This window comes from Daphnia pulicaria, chromosome 10 (assembly GCF_021234035.1).
Source record: "Daphnia pulicaria isolate SC F1-1A chromosome 10, SC_F0-13Bv2, whole genome shotgun sequence".
Taxonomy (NCBI): domain Eukaryota; kingdom Metazoa; phylum Arthropoda; class Branchiopoda; order Diplostraca; family Daphniidae; genus Daphnia; species Daphnia pulicaria.
In genome coordinates, this window is record NC_060922.1 from 2,118,229 (window position 1) to 2,136,466 (window position 18,238).

Consider the following 18,238-nt stretch of genomic DNA (forward strand, 5'->3'; position numbering starts at 1 on the left):
CATGGCTTTTTGTTTCATTGGGTAGTGGGTTGCTTTGTTTAACTCGCACATGCTGTTATAGGATTTGTCTACGGCCCCCAGAGATAGTATCTGGACCGAGAAGAAGAGAGAAGTACGAGGCAAGTTTTTCCGGGGAGATGTAGTCATAATACGCTTCGGGTTAGACTCATGACCCTCTAAAAGTTTTCATCGGATCATGCGCCTTCCAAGTCCCCGTTCGACCAGAGCCCTCCCCTCCTCCTGGTTTCACAGCGGGTGAGTGACCACCGGCGGGCGTTGGTTAGTGGTTAGTTAGGGAAACGGGGCCACAGAAAAGAAGGGAGCCCAGATATGCACTTGTAATTTAGCTAACTACACAATTTATTAGTCTTGGATTACAGCATTCTCTCGTCGGTTTTCAGTTTCACCAATGGAGTCCATGATCAGTAGCGAAAGATTACCCTGTATAAAGCAGAATGAACATTTATTTGGATGGGCAATGATATTCAAACAAGATTGTAGCAACAGAAAGCTTCAGAAAGTAAATAGGGAGATTCAAGGGTAGCAGCCAACAGGTTAGTAAACAAGGGACCTTGTTGACTTTCTTGAAAGGCCATGACTTATCATAAAGTCTGCCATGCAAATTTAGAAACCTGGAGTTTAGAACCTGTAAATAAAAAAAGAAAAATAAGTCACCTTGTTTATAATTTGTGTCATCAATGTGCTTGACGTCTTTGATCTAAAAGAACAAACAATTATCAGTATACACTCAAAAGCGTCTCTTAAACATTAGATAGACATAAGTGGAGATCAATACTTTAAATACATGTTAGACTGCAATAGAAAAAGTTCAGTGACATGATAAGTGAACTTACACATGAAACAACTGATCAGTTATCCAATCTTCTCTCGAGAAGATGAAATGAGAGATTGGTCTATGCTGGTTGGTGATCTAGCAAGTCCAATACAAACAGCAGATAATTATGATAAATCCTAGTAAAAGATAAGAAAAATATATGTTTCAGCAATACTGTAATAAAGCTAGTGTTGGTTGTTACCTTATCATTTCGATGGCACATTCAGTAGAATACAATGATTTTGAACAAAATAGTTGACAGTAGGATGCCTCCTGTTTCCTCCTGTAAGTTGGTGAGAAGCATTAAGGTTATCCGACATAGACACGGAATAAAACACATCACCGTAAAGTTACAAACGAAATCACTCGAATTTACCGATGAATTCAATTGTAATTTTCGAAGAAAAGATAGCTTTAACTTTTGACAACAAGCCGCCATAAGCCTATAACCATAGCCTACTCTATATAGGAAGCCGAAAGGTTTGGCCTTTTTTTGGAAGCTAATTTGGGTTCCCTTCCTCTTATTTGGCTCCGCCCTAAGTGGACCCACGGGAGCCAATTTATCGTCTAGTGGCGATATTTGAAAACACGGATTTGTTTACGTTTCTATCGATATGATTGTTAAATGGCTACGAAGGGCCATGGGGGGCGGGTAGGTGAGTCGGATAAGGTGATCGGGGGGCACCGGAGACCTGAGTTCGACTCTCCTGGTGAGCATAGTTGCTCCCATACCCGGGCACTACCACTACACATACAATACAGATCTCTTCCTACACAGGGCACTAGCTAGTAAAAATCGTACACAATGATGGTACTTCCATCCCCCTCCTCGGGGCTCCTTCCACACAATACAACACTTACACTGCTCACGCCATCGAACAAAAAACCATAGCAATCTACTATCGCCGGTGCGTAAGGTCATCTAGATTAGAAGACCAGTCTGTGAATAAAGCAGACGGCACCTAAAAATACCAATACCAATACCAATACCAATACGAAGGGCCATTCACTAAACAATAATGTCCACCGTTCCATGTAACATTGTCATGAAATCCCTCACGGCAACATATTAATGGTGCGTTCATAAATTACAGGGTAATCCCCCCAAACCATAACATTCGAAATTTCGGAGGGCGTGTCATTATTTCGCTCACCAGATGGCCCCCCTGGGTCCACTTGGAAGATGCGAAATCGGAGGAAAGGTGAGCAAAGTAGGCTTCACTTTTCCAACACGCGAGAGATATCCTTCCTTTCGGCTTCCTATATAGAGTAGGCTATGCTATAACTGACACCATCAACATGCCATCTATTTGACACGTCTCAAAACTCAGTATTTGAAAGACTGCGTCTTAAGATGCTCACAAAACTTGAAAAGCGCATTTTTGCTTGCTAAAACCTAGTAATCAATCTTCAGAACTGTGCAGAGAACAAAGCTCACTTGTTAGTCTTATGCAAATTTTCCGGAAGCATACCGGAAGTAAGCGATAGCGCCTTAACCATTGAGCTGCCGACAAAATAAACCAAATATTCGTGATTTCCATCAAATTTGGGGTCGGTTATGTGTAATTTAAACGAAATCCAGAATTTGGTCAAAATCGAGAATTTTCCTGTTCAGGAAAATTCTCGAAACCAGAAGTACGCGTACGTACAAAATCAAACATGAACTTTACCACAAATTTGACGAGGATCACGAATATGTGGTTTTTTTGTGCGTGGGATGAATATTTACTGAACTACTGACTGGAATGGGAAAACCGGAAGTAGAACAAAAACGCATTAATTAAAAATCTAACAAGTGAGCTTTGTTGCTGAAACAGAAACTGACAGCTATCACCCAAAATTTTTTAGTAGTAGCAGCGAGATTTCTTCAGAGATGTGCAAAGTAAACGTTATTAAGCTGAGCTAAAAATGATCAAAAACTATGCTGTCTTGCGTCAGAAAAAAGAAACGTTTAACAGTAACATGAAAACAATGTCCGCTCTAAGCTCGTTGGCACTCAATTGAAAGAACAACCAACAGAGGTAACAAATAACTTATATACTTACGTAATTTTCTCCCCTCCAAATTTGTATCTCGTCTTCACCAGAAAGCCACCACCGCAGCATCACACATCACAACATTCGAAATCCCCAACCACACGGTAAGGTATGTCATACTGTCATAAGTTCATAGCAGTTCTCTTTAAAAAAAGTCCAAAACTCCAAACGAAAAAAGGCAATGACAAAACCCAACAGCAGTGACCTTGGCCTGCAGCTAAACCCTAGTGACTCGACACTATGAAAACAAATTTATATGAAAAAAATGTAATAAAAACATTATTTTGCTTAACCGCTTGCGCAATATTTAATTTACAAAATAATTTGTATTTGGGGAACAACAACAAAAATGTATATTACAACATCCCAAACACACCTTGTTGAATTTGTTGTCTAAGTAGACAAACGAATCCAAATTCACATCAGACAGCAACGTTCAGAGAGCAATGAAGCTCAGGCTTCACCTGGCCTAAATTACCAGTTAGGTACAAACATTTCATCTGACAAAACACAATGAAGGAATAAAGGTTAACTACTAAATACTGAATAGCATTAACTAACTAAAGGTGTTAGTAGTATGTAGCCTTTAAATACGTAGCTAGTACAATCTAATAGAAACTTCAGAAACATTACTAAAACTGTGTCGATTCTTATTCTGACTGGCTTGTCGCTGTACATTGTAGGAGCCAGTATTGTTTAGTGACGATGCCACATTCAGGTCGCTCAATTCAATGCTAAAGTAAAGTGCCACACGTTGAATCCTCTGCGAGTCATAATCGATGGAAAATTAGCGTAAATTATAAATAATAAGAATTTAAATATTGACAAACCTGGCTAGTTATAAATTGTCGATGTAAATCTTTTCGGACTTTTTTGTTGATCACGCAAAACGTGATAAAAATGAACATTCCTTGCAGGGAGTTCAAGATGGTAAATATATAGGCAAATACTATACTACTCTGGCCGAAGAATAGGAAACCGAACATCCAAGTAATACCCAGAATAAAAGTCAATGATATGACGCCATAAATCCATCGGAAGTTCTGCTTGTTCTCTTTAATTTCGGCAGGGTTTCGTCTTAATTTGAATCTAACAGAGACAGCCAATGACAGGAATACGATGTTTATCTATATTTAAAGTAAGTTTAAAGTTATCTAAAAGAAACAATAAGTTAGTTGAGACAGAACTTACACAAACAACGGCTGCAACCGGTCCAGCAAAGGCCCATATTGCCCCATTTTCATAACTTAACCAGCAACTGTACCACAATAAGTAAAAAGTCGCGTAATCGTTACTTTATCTCAACCATGGAATGAACTTACTATAAAAAAGGATCACCGAGGTAAGCTTCCGTTTTGGTTACGGCTAGAGTAATGGTAACAGTTAAAACAGGTACTCCGTACCCGATGACGTAGTACTGCCACTGTTTCAATCCACTTCCATCGAAAACCTAGAACAAGTGATTATTTCACCATCTAATCAACACAATTCCTCACAATATCCGAGACAACGTCAAAAGTATTTACTTTAGTGATGAGGAAATAGAGATAAAGACCCTCCACAACCATCCAGCTGAAAGCGCACAGGAAAAAAAAGTGCAGGAATACGGCGATGGATAGGCAGAGATCCCGGTTGGCAATAGCTTCTATTCCGGCCAAAAAGAGGATGTCGGCAATGAGAAGATTTACACAGAGGTTTCGGTGAATCACGAAGCGGAAATCGCGCCGCAAAGTCCGTACCCAGTAAAAGATAATGACAGCCAACGTCAAGCAAACGATAGAAATGCTTCCGCCGATTATGGTGATGTAATCTAGTGCGGGGTAGTCGGTTTTCTTCTGAAAACAAGCATGACATTTAACGTCTTCACTTAATGTCACACCCATCTGCTGGGTATTTTAGCATAATTTACCTCATTTTCAAAGAGGCCGTTGATATCCATTAAAACTGCAAAATTGGTTAAGTGATCGCACTGGCATGTGGTTGATGTACCTATGTAAAGATATATCTGATTTACATTCAATAAACTCACAGCAATTACGACAAATACGTGTAAACTGTAAGAAACCGACCGTTAGTTCCCACCACTATACACCCCTCGGATGACCATTCTTGAGTCAAAGAATCCCAAAATACGCAAGTTGCAGTCGTCTTATTAACTTCATATCGATCAAGATTCAAAGTACTCAGGAGAATTTCGACCGTTCCGTCCTTTAAAGGGATAGATCCGTTTGGTTGACCAAGTGTAGCACCCAGCACTTTTGTCACCACGACTTGTCTAATTGGTTCGAATGTGGTTTGGTTTTCTGCAGACAGTTGACTGCATTACATAAATGATCAGGAATTAAAAAGAAAACTGTACTGGCCATGTAATTAGAATTTAATTTATATCTACTCACGCCAATGTGTCACCATAGAGAAGGTCCTGAAATTCGTTATAAGTGACAAAAGAAAGTCGGGTATTAGTGGTATTGATCGAATTGGGAAATCCGGCTGGAAGAATCAGTTGATCTTCATCTGTTGCAACGTAGGCATACGTTGTATCGTTGTATTCTATTTGCTGTTTGTTCTCTACCTGTATAGCTATGACCAATTTTTTGAACGGGTAATCTACGTATCTAGAATATTGCAATATTGTTACCTATGTTTTGATCACTTATATTGCCGTATTGATACATTTTATCAAGGAGATTTTCAGCCAGTAAAAATAAGGTGTCGTCAACGTTCTTTTGCACTTCACTGATAGCTTCACTGCGTGCTTCCCAATTCAAACCCCAAAATGCGCTGGCATTTCCCAACACAACACCATTTAAATCAATTACAGAAATAGTGAAATTCTTGCAGCTCTCCTCTCTCAAACTCGCGTCTGTCGTATTAACCATTAGTGAAGTCTGCTGTTCAATAGCAAAGCTGACTGTCTGGTCAAGCTGCACAAGGTTTCCCGGCGCTATTCCGTTTTCCTTGACGACATTAGTGAGACTATTTAATGACTTGCCTGGATCTTCGCCGTTTGCAATATCATTGTTGACTTGGTTGATTGAATCTTCAACAACGGGATTTGTACAGTTGCTAAATTAAAAGACAATTACAAAAAAAGTTGAAGTAAAATAAAAGTTGGTTGTAAATTGTCTTAAAGCATTTGCAACATTTTTTTTTTTTTTTACCTCAGGTCAGGAGATGGAGTTTTCCATTTACCATCAATACCGCAAGTCCATGTTGCTTTACCATTTAACTCGGACGGGCAATTAACATAAACCTTGGAATCGGCTTCTGCTTCTGGCCAACAGTAGTCTGGATATCCGGGGAAACCACATTTGGCCAGACAAGACAACTCAACGTAATCAAAATTATCCGTAAATAGCCTTGGCGAAAAAACGCAAAGTCCGCGGACGTTTTTAGATCTTGTTCCGGCTTTGCATCCAGCAAGTGGATTAGTCCCCTCTTCCGGCAAAAAATCGTAAACGGGGCATTGGAATCTATCCGTGTACTGCAGGAAGTGTTGTGGCATACGCTGATCCCCAGTCCATGTATACCATTTGAACCAGATATGAACAGCGGTCGAATATGTGATATTTGACGGAGTGGATTTGTCTAAACCTCGCAGAATAGAGGCAAAGTTTGTATCTTCCGTAAAATGAGCCAAGTCACCTCCAAGCTGAAGGCAATGCGATCGGGCAGCTCCCCATTCGAGGTTCGTCGGTGTCAACTATACTTTGTGTTAATGAAGTTTAGGTACTGAAGTATTATTCCCCTTTCTATAGCTTTTTAAGAAATTTGTTATTACCCTATAACAGGAATCATCATCGAAAACGGTCTGTGAAGAATTCCCGCAGGAGAAGTTTACACTACTAATCATCCCACTTCCCGATTCAAAGATATAGTGTTCTGGTAACGCAGATTGCTCTGGTAACTGGATTGATTTGCCAACATGGGACAGAATTAGCGATGAATCGAACTCGCACGTCGTGTTTTTAAATTGACACCTAAAATAGTATACACTTATTATAAAATATTCATCGACCTTTCACCAATTTTCCTACCAAAATCGTACGAGGGCAAACACATTTGGGAGAAGCTGGGTGGCATTCTTGCATCCCAGTCCTGTCAACCTTCGTTAAAAACGACTTAAAAAATTACTGTAATCTTTACAAATTTGATTTAAATGACGTACCCTCCTGATGGACACTGCATGACGGAATTATCTCCATCGGGACACCTCCACATTTCGGCGTAAACGATGTTCAAAAGGAGACCATTCTCGCCATTGACCTCAATGCTAACATTAGTGTTCGTTGGCTCACGTGTTATACAGTTGAGTTTCACTATAGGGAGACAGGAAAGTTAGAGCGGACAAGATTGCGCATGTGTTGAATAAAAATTTCTCCATAAAATGGCAGTACTATTATCAGAGAGAAATTTACGTTCTCTTTTTTTCAATATTTAAGACTTTAAACTTTATGTAAGTGGCTTTTGTTGCATGGGTGAAAGTGTCAACCATAAAACGGAGACGGATAGTTCTTGGTTCAAATCAATGATTGACTGACTGCTAGTGATTAAATATTGTTTATGTCAGGGAACTGAAAACAATCGGCATTTGAACCTATTGATTTAAAATCATCTTATCACTTGACACCATGACATTTAATGCGACATCGAAAACAAGATATTAGCGAGGCCCTAAGCTTAAAACAATACTTTGTTCAATAATAAGTGTGGCTTCTTCAGTCATGGTTTTTTTAAAGTCTCTTTGTCGTGAAAGAAATCCCGTTTTGCGTGTCGAGACGTAGAATTACAGTGGATACCGAGCATTACGATTATAAGTAGGGAGCGGGAAGTCCCCTGTCTCTTATTTCTTTTCCTTATACCAAAAATTTATTCCCCCCCCCCCATCATCGAGATAAGGTGAAGACTGTCAGATTTAAAAAAAATTGTGATCCACATGCCGCCAATATGGCTGCTTGTAAAACAGGCAGACAAATTGAATTGCAAGTTGAATGTTCCAATTACCGTTGGGTGTAGCATATGGGTTGCAGTTATTCGTATTGCCTACAGGGCACCGGCACTGGTATTGATGGTTGTATGAAGAGTTTATCTCGAATGAGTATGACGAGTTGACTGATTTTGTGACGATCAGACATTCCGCAGTGTTTCCGCAGAAGCCACTTGAATTTTTGCAGTATTCCGGTTTGATCCATGTGCAGGAATCGTCATTGCTGGTGCAATCAAATGCTACTACATGGTTGTAACCTAATTTTCGAAAGAATGCAAAATTACGCGTTGAGAAAAGAAAAAGGTCGCATAATAGTTTTCAAAGTTAGACAGATGAGTTTCATGTTATTTCCAGTTAAGAAAACGAAACAGGGAACTGCATACTATTACCAATCCAACAAGAGAAAATAAGTAGAACGGAAAGTACACATCGGTCCATATCCGCTTCTTTTTTCCCAACTCAAAGGAAGTTGATCACCAGCTATTGTTAGTGAAGTACTAAATTGGATTGCAAGATTTCCACGACTGATAAGTTTTTCGAACTATCAGCTATTCAGACACACACGGACATTTAAATCAATAATGCTTGAGTTATTTTAATCAGGGACAAATGTTTGTCACTTCCTTATCAAGAATTTGTCGCCATACTTATTCGAGAAAAAAAAAATGTCCATCAAAAGTGAACAATTTTATCGAGTTACCACCCCATTGGGTCGGTAGGAAACCAATGAGGCATTCAAATGACACCTTACAAAAATACCTATGCAGCCAAGTGATTATAAAACTATTTCCCCCTCTATTAAACAGATAAATAACCAATCTACTTTGTTCGATGAAATACTTTTCAAATAATAGGTTGCATTGTCTAACGCTACGTAATTCGTCGTCATTTATTGATTTCTTGATCTAATTCCGAATACAGACATGCGGCATGCATCTGTGCACGGTGTCACATGTTTCCCAGCTGTCTCTGGGTCCCACTGCTTTTCCGCAGAACTCAAGTGATGGGATTTAAATTGAAGGATTCTTTATACCCGAGCGTAAAAATGCTTCATCAATAAGTCAGGTCTTATGTGACAGCAGTTCCTTGATCCTAGATTTTCCGGGCGCATACTATTGAAAAGCACTCTGAGACGCACGTTTCAACATGCACTTGCACTCCTCTTGATAATACCTTAATAGCTTACCGAGGTCGAGGTCTCTCTATAGTTGAAAGTTATTTTTTCGACGAAGATTCCCTGAAGATTGTTTGGATGTTTGCTGCTCTAGTTTTTGGAGGGGCGATTTGCCTTAGAGAGCGACGATATTGCGTAGTCTATTTTAACTTTCTTATCTAGTTATCGCTCTCTAAAGCCCTAATCCCCAAAGTTCACTATTTAGTCTGTTCTCTCAGATTTTTACTTTTTTACGGTAATGTTTTAATATCTCCACTCCCCCCTGGTTTTATAATAATAACATTAAAAATACTGAAAGATAGTACAACATGCATTGCAACTGTAATTATTTTTCAAGAAAAAAATTATGTTACAGAAAAAAAGAGGGCCCCTTAGATTCTGATTCAATACTTCTGACAATTATAGAGAAACGTGCACATATGTCACGAACAGTCTTAATTATGCGACAGATATTTAAAAAAAAATCACTCTACCTCAAGTTGGGCTCAGCAGTCGTTCTCCTTTGACAACTCTGGGATTCATTGAAGCGAAGTAATACTATGGGCAATATCCCGGAATGGGATCGGCGACTAAATCCAGGGTCCTCCGGAACTCCCTGATAACCAGCAACGAGAAAATAAATAAATATAGACCACTTGTTTCGACAAACTTGACGAAAAAATATCGTTCGAATAGAACGTTCAAATCAAAAGTTCATCGTATGTAGTATTCGTAATTAGTTCATTTGATTATAAAATGCCTCTTCTGTACATAGCACTTTTAAAAGGGAAAACGGAAGTATGAAAAAGTAAATAAAAACGGTTACAAAAAAAAAAATGCACAAAAAGAAATAAACAAGAGAAGAAGTCAGTGGATGATGTGGATAAGTAGCCTTAAGTGTTGTAAAAATTATTTTGGCAGCAGACAGGCTGAAAAAATTTGTGATGCAGCGCAATTACGTACGATCAAAAGAGGATGCTCTGAAAAGTTTCGAAGATTATCAATTATATTCAGCTATTTTTCTTTTGATATAATAAGTTAGAAAATACCTTAATACAATCTATTGGAAAGCACAGATACTTGACTGTGATTGTTCAATGATGAATTTGTGACTCGCTGATGTACATCGTAGGTGCCAGATTTATTTTGTGACGGGATTGTATGCAAGTCACTCAACTCAACGTTAAAGTAAAGTGCTACACGTTGTATCCTCTGCGAGTCATAATCAATAGAAAATTAGCGTAATAAATAATGAAAATTAAAATATTGACAAACCTGGCTAGTGATAAATTGTCGACGTAAATCTTTTCGGACTTTTTTGTTGATCACGCAAAACGTGATAAAAATGAACAATCCTTGTAGGGAGTTCAAGATGGTAAAAATGTAGGCAAATATCAAACTGCCTTGACCGAAGAATAGGAAGCCGAACACCCAAGTAATACCCAGAATAAAAGTCAATGATATGGTGCCATAAATCCATCGGAAGTTGTTTTTCTTCTCTTTCTTTTCTGCAGCGTTTCGTCTTGATTTGAAACTAACAGAAATGGCCACTGTCAGGAATATGAGGTTTATCTATATTTAAGGTAAATTGAAAAATTATCTAAAAGAAACAATTAGTTAGTTAAGACAGAAACTTACGAAAATGATGGCTGCCACCGGGCCAGCGAAGGCCCATATTGCACCGTTTTCGTAACTCAACCAGCAACTAATGAGAAAAAAAACAATATTCTTTATCCTTAAAAATCAAATAATTTTTTGTTTGTCTTACTAAGGGGATGTCGAGTAAGCATTCGTGTTGGTTGCGCCCAGTGTAATGGCCACCACCAAAGTTGGCAGTCCATACCCGATGACGTAGTACTGCCACTGTTTCAATCCACTTCCATCGAAAACCTAGAACAAGTGATTTTTTCGGTCATTTCTCGCAGAATATTTCTTACAACGTCAAAAGTACTTACTTTGGTGATGAGAAAGTACAGGTAAAGACCTTCCACAAACATCCAGCTGAAAGCGCACAGGAAAAAGAAGTGTATAAAAACGGCAATGGATAAGCAAAGGTCCGAGTTGGTAGTAGCGTCCATTCCGACCAACAAGAGGATCTCGGCAATGAGAAGGTTTGCACAGAGGTTTCGATGAATCACGAAGCGGAAATCGCGCCGCAAAGTTCGAACCCAGTAAAAGATGACGATGGCCAACGTTAAGCAAGCGATAGAAATGCTTTCACCGATTACGGTGATATAATCTAGTGGGGAAGTCGTCTGGAAACAATCATGATATTTAAAGTCTGCCAGCTGAGTTATTCGGTTGGATCATTTACTTTTTCTTTAAAGACGCCATTGATATCCATTAAAACTGCGAAGTTCGTTAAGTGATTGCAGCGGCATCGAGTGCTCGACTTATCTATAAAATAAAATAAAACCAACATAACTGCACATTCTTTGAAAATGACTGGATTTGGCTACTCACCGTTAGTTTCCACCACTTCACACCCATCGGATGACCACTCTTGAGTCAAAGTATCCCAAAATACGCAAGTTGCAGTCGTCTTATTAACTTCATATCGATCAAGATTCAAAGTACTCAGAAGAATTTCGACCTTTCCGTCAACAAAATGGATAGATCCGTTTGGTTGACCAAGTGTAGCACCCAGTACTTTAGACACCACGACTTGTCCTATTGGTTCAAATATGGTTTCGTTTTCCGCGGACAGTTGACTGCAAGTGCAAGTGACCAAAAATTAATAAGGAACCTGAATTGACCATGCAATTAAAATTTAATTCATATATACTCACGCCAATGTGTCGCCATAGAGAAGGTTCTGAAATGCGTTGTACGTTGCAAAAGAAAGTCGGGTTTCTGTATCGTCGACCGCATAGGGAAATCCGGCTGGAAGGATCAGTTGATCTTTATCTCCGGTCACATAAGTATACGTTTGGTTTTTATAATCCGCGTTGATTTTCCTTTCCACCTGCACGGCTGTAATCAAAATAGGTTTAGAAGAGAGTTTAAACAAAAATCGTAGAATTATTCACAATTACCGATGTTAGGATAAACTGTTTTATAAACTTGATCAAGAAGATTATCAGCCAGCAAAAATAAGGTGTCGTCGATGTTCTTTTGCACTTGATCGATAGCTTCACTACGAGAAATAGGGTCCAAGCCCCAAAACGCCAGGTCGTTGGTTAGCAGTTCATTATTCACATCTACTATTGAATTGGTGAAATTCTTGCTGCTGGCGTCTTTTGAATTGACGTCCGTACTCGCACTTAATAATTCCGTTTGCTTTTCTATAGCTAATCGGACCGTCATGTCAAGCTGAACAATGTTGGCGGTCGCCATCTCATTTTCCTTAAGGACAGTGGAGATACCATTCAATGACTCGCTTGGATTTCCACCATTCGTGATATTTTTGTTGGCTTGGTTGATTGAATCTTCGACGATTGGGTTGGTGCAGTTACTAAATGCAAACGAGCCAAATAAGAAATTGTTAACTTTATTTTATTTTGTAAATGCTTTCGTGTTTAATACCTTTGATCAGGAGATGGAGTTGTCCATTTACCATCAATACCGCAAGTCCAGGTTGCAAAGCCACTTAATCCATTCGGACAACTAGTTGAGACCTTTGTATCGGCCTCTGCTTCCCAACAATAGCCTGTATACCCGGAGACGTCGCATTTGACAGGGCATGAAAGCTTTTCATAATTGAAATTCTCCGATGGCAATATGGGGGGTAGAACGCACAACCCGCGGATTTTTTTCAATCGTGCACCAAATTTACACCTGGAATGTGGATTAGCTCCAACGTCGCGCTGGAGATTATAAACGTCGCATTGGAAGCCATCCGTGTACTGCAGAAAGTTCTGAGGAGTCCGCTGTTCACCAGTCCAAGTGAAAAATTTAAACCAGGTAGGAATAGCTGTCAAAGATGTCAAATTAGTCGGAATGGTATTGTCCAATCTACGCAAAATGGAGGCAAAATCGGTGTAGTTGGTAAAATGAGCCAAATCGCCTCCAAGCTGAAGACAATGTGATCGGGCAGCTTTCCATTCGAGGTTCATCGGGGTCATCTATACTTTGCGGTTACCATTATCAATTTAGATATTCTACAATAAATGGAACTCAAAAAATGGGGTGTACCCTGTAACACGTGCCGCTATCCATGACCGATTGTGCAGGGCATTGGAAGGTTTTTTGTTGATCAGTGACTACACTTGATTCAAAGACGTAATTTCCAGGTAAAGTCTCCGGTTGTGCGAGTGACTGACCAACGTGTGACAGAATAAGCGATGAATCGAATTCGCATGCGTTGATTTTGAATTGACACCTAAAATTTGATAAAACATACCGTAAAATATCCATCGACCTTCTATACATTTTTCCTACCAAAATCGTACGAGGGCGAACACATTTGGGAGCATCTGGGCGGCACTATTGCATCCCAATTCATTTCCAATTCTCATCCTTCGTTCAGAAAAGAAAAATGGGGTCTAGAAATACTTTTATAACAATCAATTAATTAGCGTACTTTCCTGACGGACATTGTATGGCAGAATTATCTCCAATGGGGCACCTCCACATTTCGGCGTAAACGACACTCATGGAAGAATTTGTCGGCATATTATCGACTGAAATCTTCACAAAGCTGTCCGTAGGACGATGTGAAGTACACTTCAAAGCTATAAAGATAAAGAATCATATTAATACCACCCATTGGTATTCATTAATAGCGCAACTTGAACACGTGAAAGAATTCTAGACTTATCCCGAGGTCATCTTTCTTTTTATCTTGCAACGGATTGTATTGCGATTGCGAAAGGCAATTGTCACGCACTAATCGAGTGGCGTGAAATGTCAACTGTCTCTAATCAGCTATTTATTGGACATTTTGTTTAAAGAGAGGCATTTGATGGCAAGAAAAATAACCAATACGAGACAATGTCCACAAGTGTGGAACGTATCAAAATGTCAACCAACCTGGATTTTTGCAGTTGGTTGTGGCCCCCACGGGACAACGACACTCGAATTGCTGGTTGGAAGCGGAGCTCGACTCCAGCCAATAAGATGAGTTGAGAGATTTAGTCACGACAAGACACTCGGCCTCTTCCCCGCAGTAAAATTTGGGACTATTACATGCGTTTGCCACTATCCATGTGCAGGAACCGTCATTGCTGGTTGTGCAATCAGCTGAGCTACCTCCTTTTGGGTTAGCACACACAGAGAAAAAGTATTGACAATGAAACAGAGTCAATGGAAGAGGAAGGATCAATTAACTACAATGAATATTCCGGGTTAAACAACAGCAAATGAATGAAATCGACTTACCCGCCAAGTAAAGGAAGACAAGAAGCTTGAGAAATGTATCCATTTTTTTCTCAAGTCGAGACACTATTATCACCCGCATTCGGCCATGCACTGTGTTACACTACCTTTTGATAACGCCCGTACCACCATGTAAGACTTGGTGACTATTTTAACTGTAATCAGCACGGACGACAAATACAAATTCTTATCAAATGTACGTCAGGGGAAAAAAACTAAGTTTTATGGGCAGCTGCTTCGCTCCTATAAAACAAAAACGCGCGGTTATACTTTTGATACGCCAAGATTACGTCTACACGGCGGGATTTTCGTATCGAGTTGCAGACCACTCGACGATTTCTCGATTTGTTCAATATTACTTTTGCCGTACCGTACAACCTGATATCATTTAAAAGTCGACAGTATTTTTTAATTAAATAAGATACCGCCCTGCGTACTTCAGAGTGAGGTATCGTATGAAATTGCTCCCGGATTTCTCCGAAAAACTGGGCCAGTTCTTGCAACCTATTTTCCCATAATCTATTTCCTAGCGCTCATGCTCGACCCGGTTTCTTCTTGTCAAGGCTATGAAACTTTTTTGGCATACAGTTTGCCAAAAGAAATTACAGATCGCAACTCACAAATGTTTATGGCACACATCATTCCCGATTTTCATCTTATTGACTCTCAAAAAAGAGTCAGCGAGTGCGGATTCCGCACGTTTTCTTGCGCACATTTGACCAGATTCAAGTTGCGGACGAGTTATTTGCCCAAAAGCCAGTCACACAGTCCAGTCTTTTGATCCTGCCACATCTCAAACATGGAAGGATACAGTTTTCTCACGTCTCACTCTGCAAATAAATGTCCTATTTCGGCTGCGAATTGGACGCTGCCGAATGGATGGGATCCGATACTACCGTACTACTAGTAACTTACTTTGAGTCGAGCACAAAGTGGTTTCATCAATCATTTTTAAACTCACGTGTATATGTGTGTTGGCTACATTTTCCGAGGACACATGAGACGGCTGCTGGCCCCATCCATTCTGTGGCGGTAAGTAAATTGTTTCCGTGATGCATCGGGCTGGAGCGGGGTGTTCTGCTGCCGTGCAATATTTTTCAGCTTTCAATGCATCGTGTCTATTCTTTGCCAGTTGCTTTGCCGTCGCCACGCACGCACGACGAGAGATTAATGATGCGGACGCTGCGCGGATGTGACCCCTCCGCAACGGATGTGGACAATCCGCACGGAAACATAATGATCCCTTTTCTCTAATAGCTGGCCTAATTAACTCGTATGCACGACTAATCATTTAAGAATAAGGTAGTATATACAGTTAACATCCTAAGCGGAGCGGCCTCTCGGAATCGTTCGATAAATTCCGAGGAAAACCAGAAAAAGGAAAAGTCGCAAATAATAGGGACAAACAATTGGAGGCTACAAAACGAGGGAACAACATAATCTGATCCGCTTTTTGCTCTTCCCTGATTCAGTTATGAGAATTAAAGGTTAGAATTGTGCACATGCGGGTAATCTGACTCCTCCACCGTGCATCGCCTCTTTGCGTTGACTCTCATTCCTGCTCAGTGATTCAGGAGGGAGGAAGTGAACTTGGATTGCTTTGTCGAATCGCTGAGACTGCTCGACTCGACCTGATTTCTTTAGTGGATCGTATTCTAGCTCTTTGTCGTCGTTGTGGCGCACTTTGGCGGGGCTCTTGTTCATCGGAATGGAACCTTTACAAATAGCGAAATTGCCTTATATTTGTTCCCGGCTCGTAAAAAGACACGAGTGGCCCTATTTCACCAAGTAGAGCCATTAAATCTGACGGCATTATTGTACGGGCGGACGGGATGACAAAAGCGAAGAAAGAGAAACCGTGTTTGACTGCAGGGGCGGCAGCCTGCGCTGCATCAGCATTGTTGTAATACTAGCGTGATGTCACCCAGACTGCATGTCTCTCTCTCACTGCAGCCAATAATTTGAGCCAATGAGAATTCCCCCGCTCTGTTCTCTCATTGTAGAGGTGATGAGGCTAGACGAAGAGAGAAAGAGGGGTGCTGTTAAAATGGAATGTCGCCGAAGACAGCAAAAAACACGCCAGCAAAAGAGGCAGCTGCTGTCCGGGGGCGCGAATTATGAATCGCAACGCGTGAAATGGCAACTGCAGCACACTCCAAAGTGGGTCAATGGGTCAGTCGTTGTACAGGCGAAAATGTTTTTTTTTTTTTTTCTTTTTTAAGATTGGTCTGGACAGAATTAGATTCACCCAAACCGTATGAATTGTCAAAGCTGCAGAGTGTCACATTCGACCAACTTTCCTTGCCAATTTGAAATTGTCACGGGCCGTTAGAAGCAGCAAAGGCCCAGATGGGGCGAGAGGCAGTACACACCAAAGGTGGAATGAGTCGTCGCCAATGCGGATCTTTGTTCACGGTAGCGTGACCTTCTCTACAGTTTGATCCATCCATCGAAATAGCGATTCCCATACAACTGTTGCTACGCGTTCCGTCTATACGTGTAATATATACAGGGGTAGTCAGCAGGATGAGCAGAAGAGCGCTGGATACATATGTACGTACTACGTGGGATGGGTCCCGCTGCACAGACACGTTCCAGTCGTGTATAGTACACGGCATGGCGACGCATTTTCGCAACACTGCCGCACTTATTTTTAGATTCAATTTCCTGCCAAAAAGGAAAGGCGAGCGTCACCGAGAATATGATATCATTCCGTGGGAACATGCTCGTCTGTTATCCACGTTCCGTTACACATGCAGAATGCTCTGGCGTTCTGCACCGATGCCCTGCCATAATTTCTATTAGCGCACCGAAATGGCTTCCGCCTTTGAAGATTGGCTAGAAATTGATTGCATTTTAATTTCCTATCCCTTTAGGGTGGCGAAGTTTGACTCGGGAATGTGTCAAAAGGTTCAACGGCCAATAATAGCCATTTCCCACAAGAGGATATACAGACGGACGTCGATGCGCCCGAATCCATTAATTCGATTAAATCCTCTCCCAGTTCTTTGAACGGAAGTCTGGTATTAAAAACAAAAATGGACGTCATTCTTTGGCCAGACCAAACAATAAACAACGATAAATAAAAGGGATTTAAAAAGGATTGATAGAAATTTCTTTTACAAACATTTCGGGGAAATCCTCACAAATTGTGTGGATGCTCAAAGATATAAAATAATGCTGTACAGCATTGCGTCGATGTTCCAAAACAGAGAAACACAATAGATACAGTAATTCTCCTTTATGTGTAGGATGCGACCCTTGTTATTTTTAACCTGAAAGAGATTGAAAGGCCTTTGAGCTCTTTGATCTCTTCTGACGGACCTTTGTTTCCGTTTTATTGTTGTCGGTCGCTGATGGAAGACCACGTACGTCAGTATCAATTGACACGTGGACATTTGCTGGTGCTCTGTGCGACTGACCTTCAACGACAGACACACTGTTGTTTTTCCACGTGAGTTCCGAGATTCATCGGAAAACACTCGACGAAAAAAATAAAAAAAATAAAAAATAAGTAGTGCCAAAACCAATTGAAAATCCTCTTAGTCTCAATAAAGGCTAAACAAATAATCTTCAATTCGCAAGGAAAGCACTGACTAATGGAGAACGGAAATTTCTTTGTAATCTCAAAAGCACTTACGACAGCTGGAATCTACGCACAGTTGAGATGCATCTAGCCACGATGCGCATCTATGCCCGTGATCAATCGACATCAATATTCACACAGTCACGTGCCAACGTGACTGCACTCTCACGTGTACCTCACCGAGATGGAATTGCTCCATCGATCGGGTGAATATCAAACATGCACACCAAGTAGAGACATGCATGATTGAACAGCTCTTCCCTCGGCCGCACTTTCGATATTGTCAAACGACGGACGGTCGGCGACGAATAGAAAACATTGCAGA

At 40.5% G+C, this 18,238-nt stretch overlaps 1 protein-coding gene and 1 long non-coding RNA gene across 8 annotated transcripts; both read right to left on the reverse strand.

The window, feature by feature from the left end:
- Nucleotides 1–278: 278 nt before the first annotated feature.
- On the reverse strand, nucleotides 279–1,486 carry LOC124314335. The gene is made up of 3 exons (XR_006911152.1): nucleotides 1,038–1,486; nucleotides 855–972; nucleotides 279–646 (listed from the first exon to the last, which is right to left on the reverse strand). It is a non-coding gene; the product is annotated as an uncharacterized LOC124314335 (long non-coding RNA).
- A 1,681-nt stretch (nucleotides 1,487–3,167) lies between these two features.
- Nucleotides 3,168–18,213, reverse strand: LOC124313982 (adhesion G protein-coupled receptor L4-like). 7 transcript variants are annotated; one of them, XM_046778903.1, is made up of 16 exons: nucleotides 15,289–18,213; nucleotides 14,331–14,482; nucleotides 13,983–14,204; nucleotides 13,534–13,684; nucleotides 13,392–13,469; nucleotides 13,146–13,332; nucleotides 12,537–13,075; nucleotides 12,047–12,465; nucleotides 11,801–11,984; nucleotides 11,475–11,722; nucleotides 4,781–4,860; nucleotides 4,398–4,706; nucleotides 4,194–4,321; nucleotides 4,063–4,129; nucleotides 3,702–3,998; nucleotides 3,190–3,634 (listed from the first exon to the last, which is right to left on the reverse strand). In XM_046778903.1, the coding sequence occupies exons 2-16, from the start codon at nucleotides 14,407–14,409 to the stop codon at nucleotides 3,470–3,472; spliced, it is 3,153 nt and encodes a 1,050-aa protein (XP_046634859.1). In that variant the 5' UTR covers nucleotides 14,410–14,482; nucleotides 15,289–18,213; the 3' UTR covers nucleotides 3,190–3,469. The 7 variants fall into 7 exon arrangements, 6 of the variants coding, with proteins under 6 accessions (XP_046634864.1, XP_046634862.1, XP_046634860.1 ...); XM_046778907.1 differs by lacking the exons at nucleotides 3,190–3,634; nucleotides 3,702–3,998; nucleotides 4,063–4,129; ... (1 more) ...; nucleotides 4,398–4,706; nucleotides 4,781–4,860 and adding exons at nucleotides 9,736–9,991; nucleotides 10,061–10,223; nucleotides 10,287–10,583; ... (2 more) ...; nucleotides 10,967–11,266; nucleotides 11,326–11,408 and having other exon boundaries at nucleotides 14,331–18,209; XM_046778908.1 differs by lacking the exons at nucleotides 11,475–11,722; nucleotides 11,801–11,984; nucleotides 12,047–12,465; ... (5 more) ...; nucleotides 14,331–14,482; nucleotides 15,289–18,213 and adding exons at nucleotides 4,941–5,188; nucleotides 5,268–5,451; nucleotides 5,510–5,937; ... (4 more) ...; nucleotides 7,876–8,115; nucleotides 9,506–9,991 and having other exon boundaries at nucleotides 3,168–3,634.
- Nucleotides 18,214–18,238: the final 25 nt, after the last annotated feature.

Excerpts from the sequence above, each read along its gene's own strand:
- LOC124313982 (XM_046778904.1), bottom strand. The coding sequence starts at position 14,409 with ATGCGGGTGATAATAGTGTCTCGACTTGAGAAAAAAATGGATACATTT. Across the intron at positions 11,985-12,046 it reads AACAGTTTATCCTAACATCG|CCGTGCAGGTGGAAAGGAAA; the intron begins GTAATTGTGAAT and ends TTTTGATTACAG. Across the intron at positions 3,635-3,701 it reads GACAATTTATAACTAGCCAG|AGGATTCAACGTGTGGCACT; the intron begins GTTTGTCAATAT and ends TATGACTCGCAG.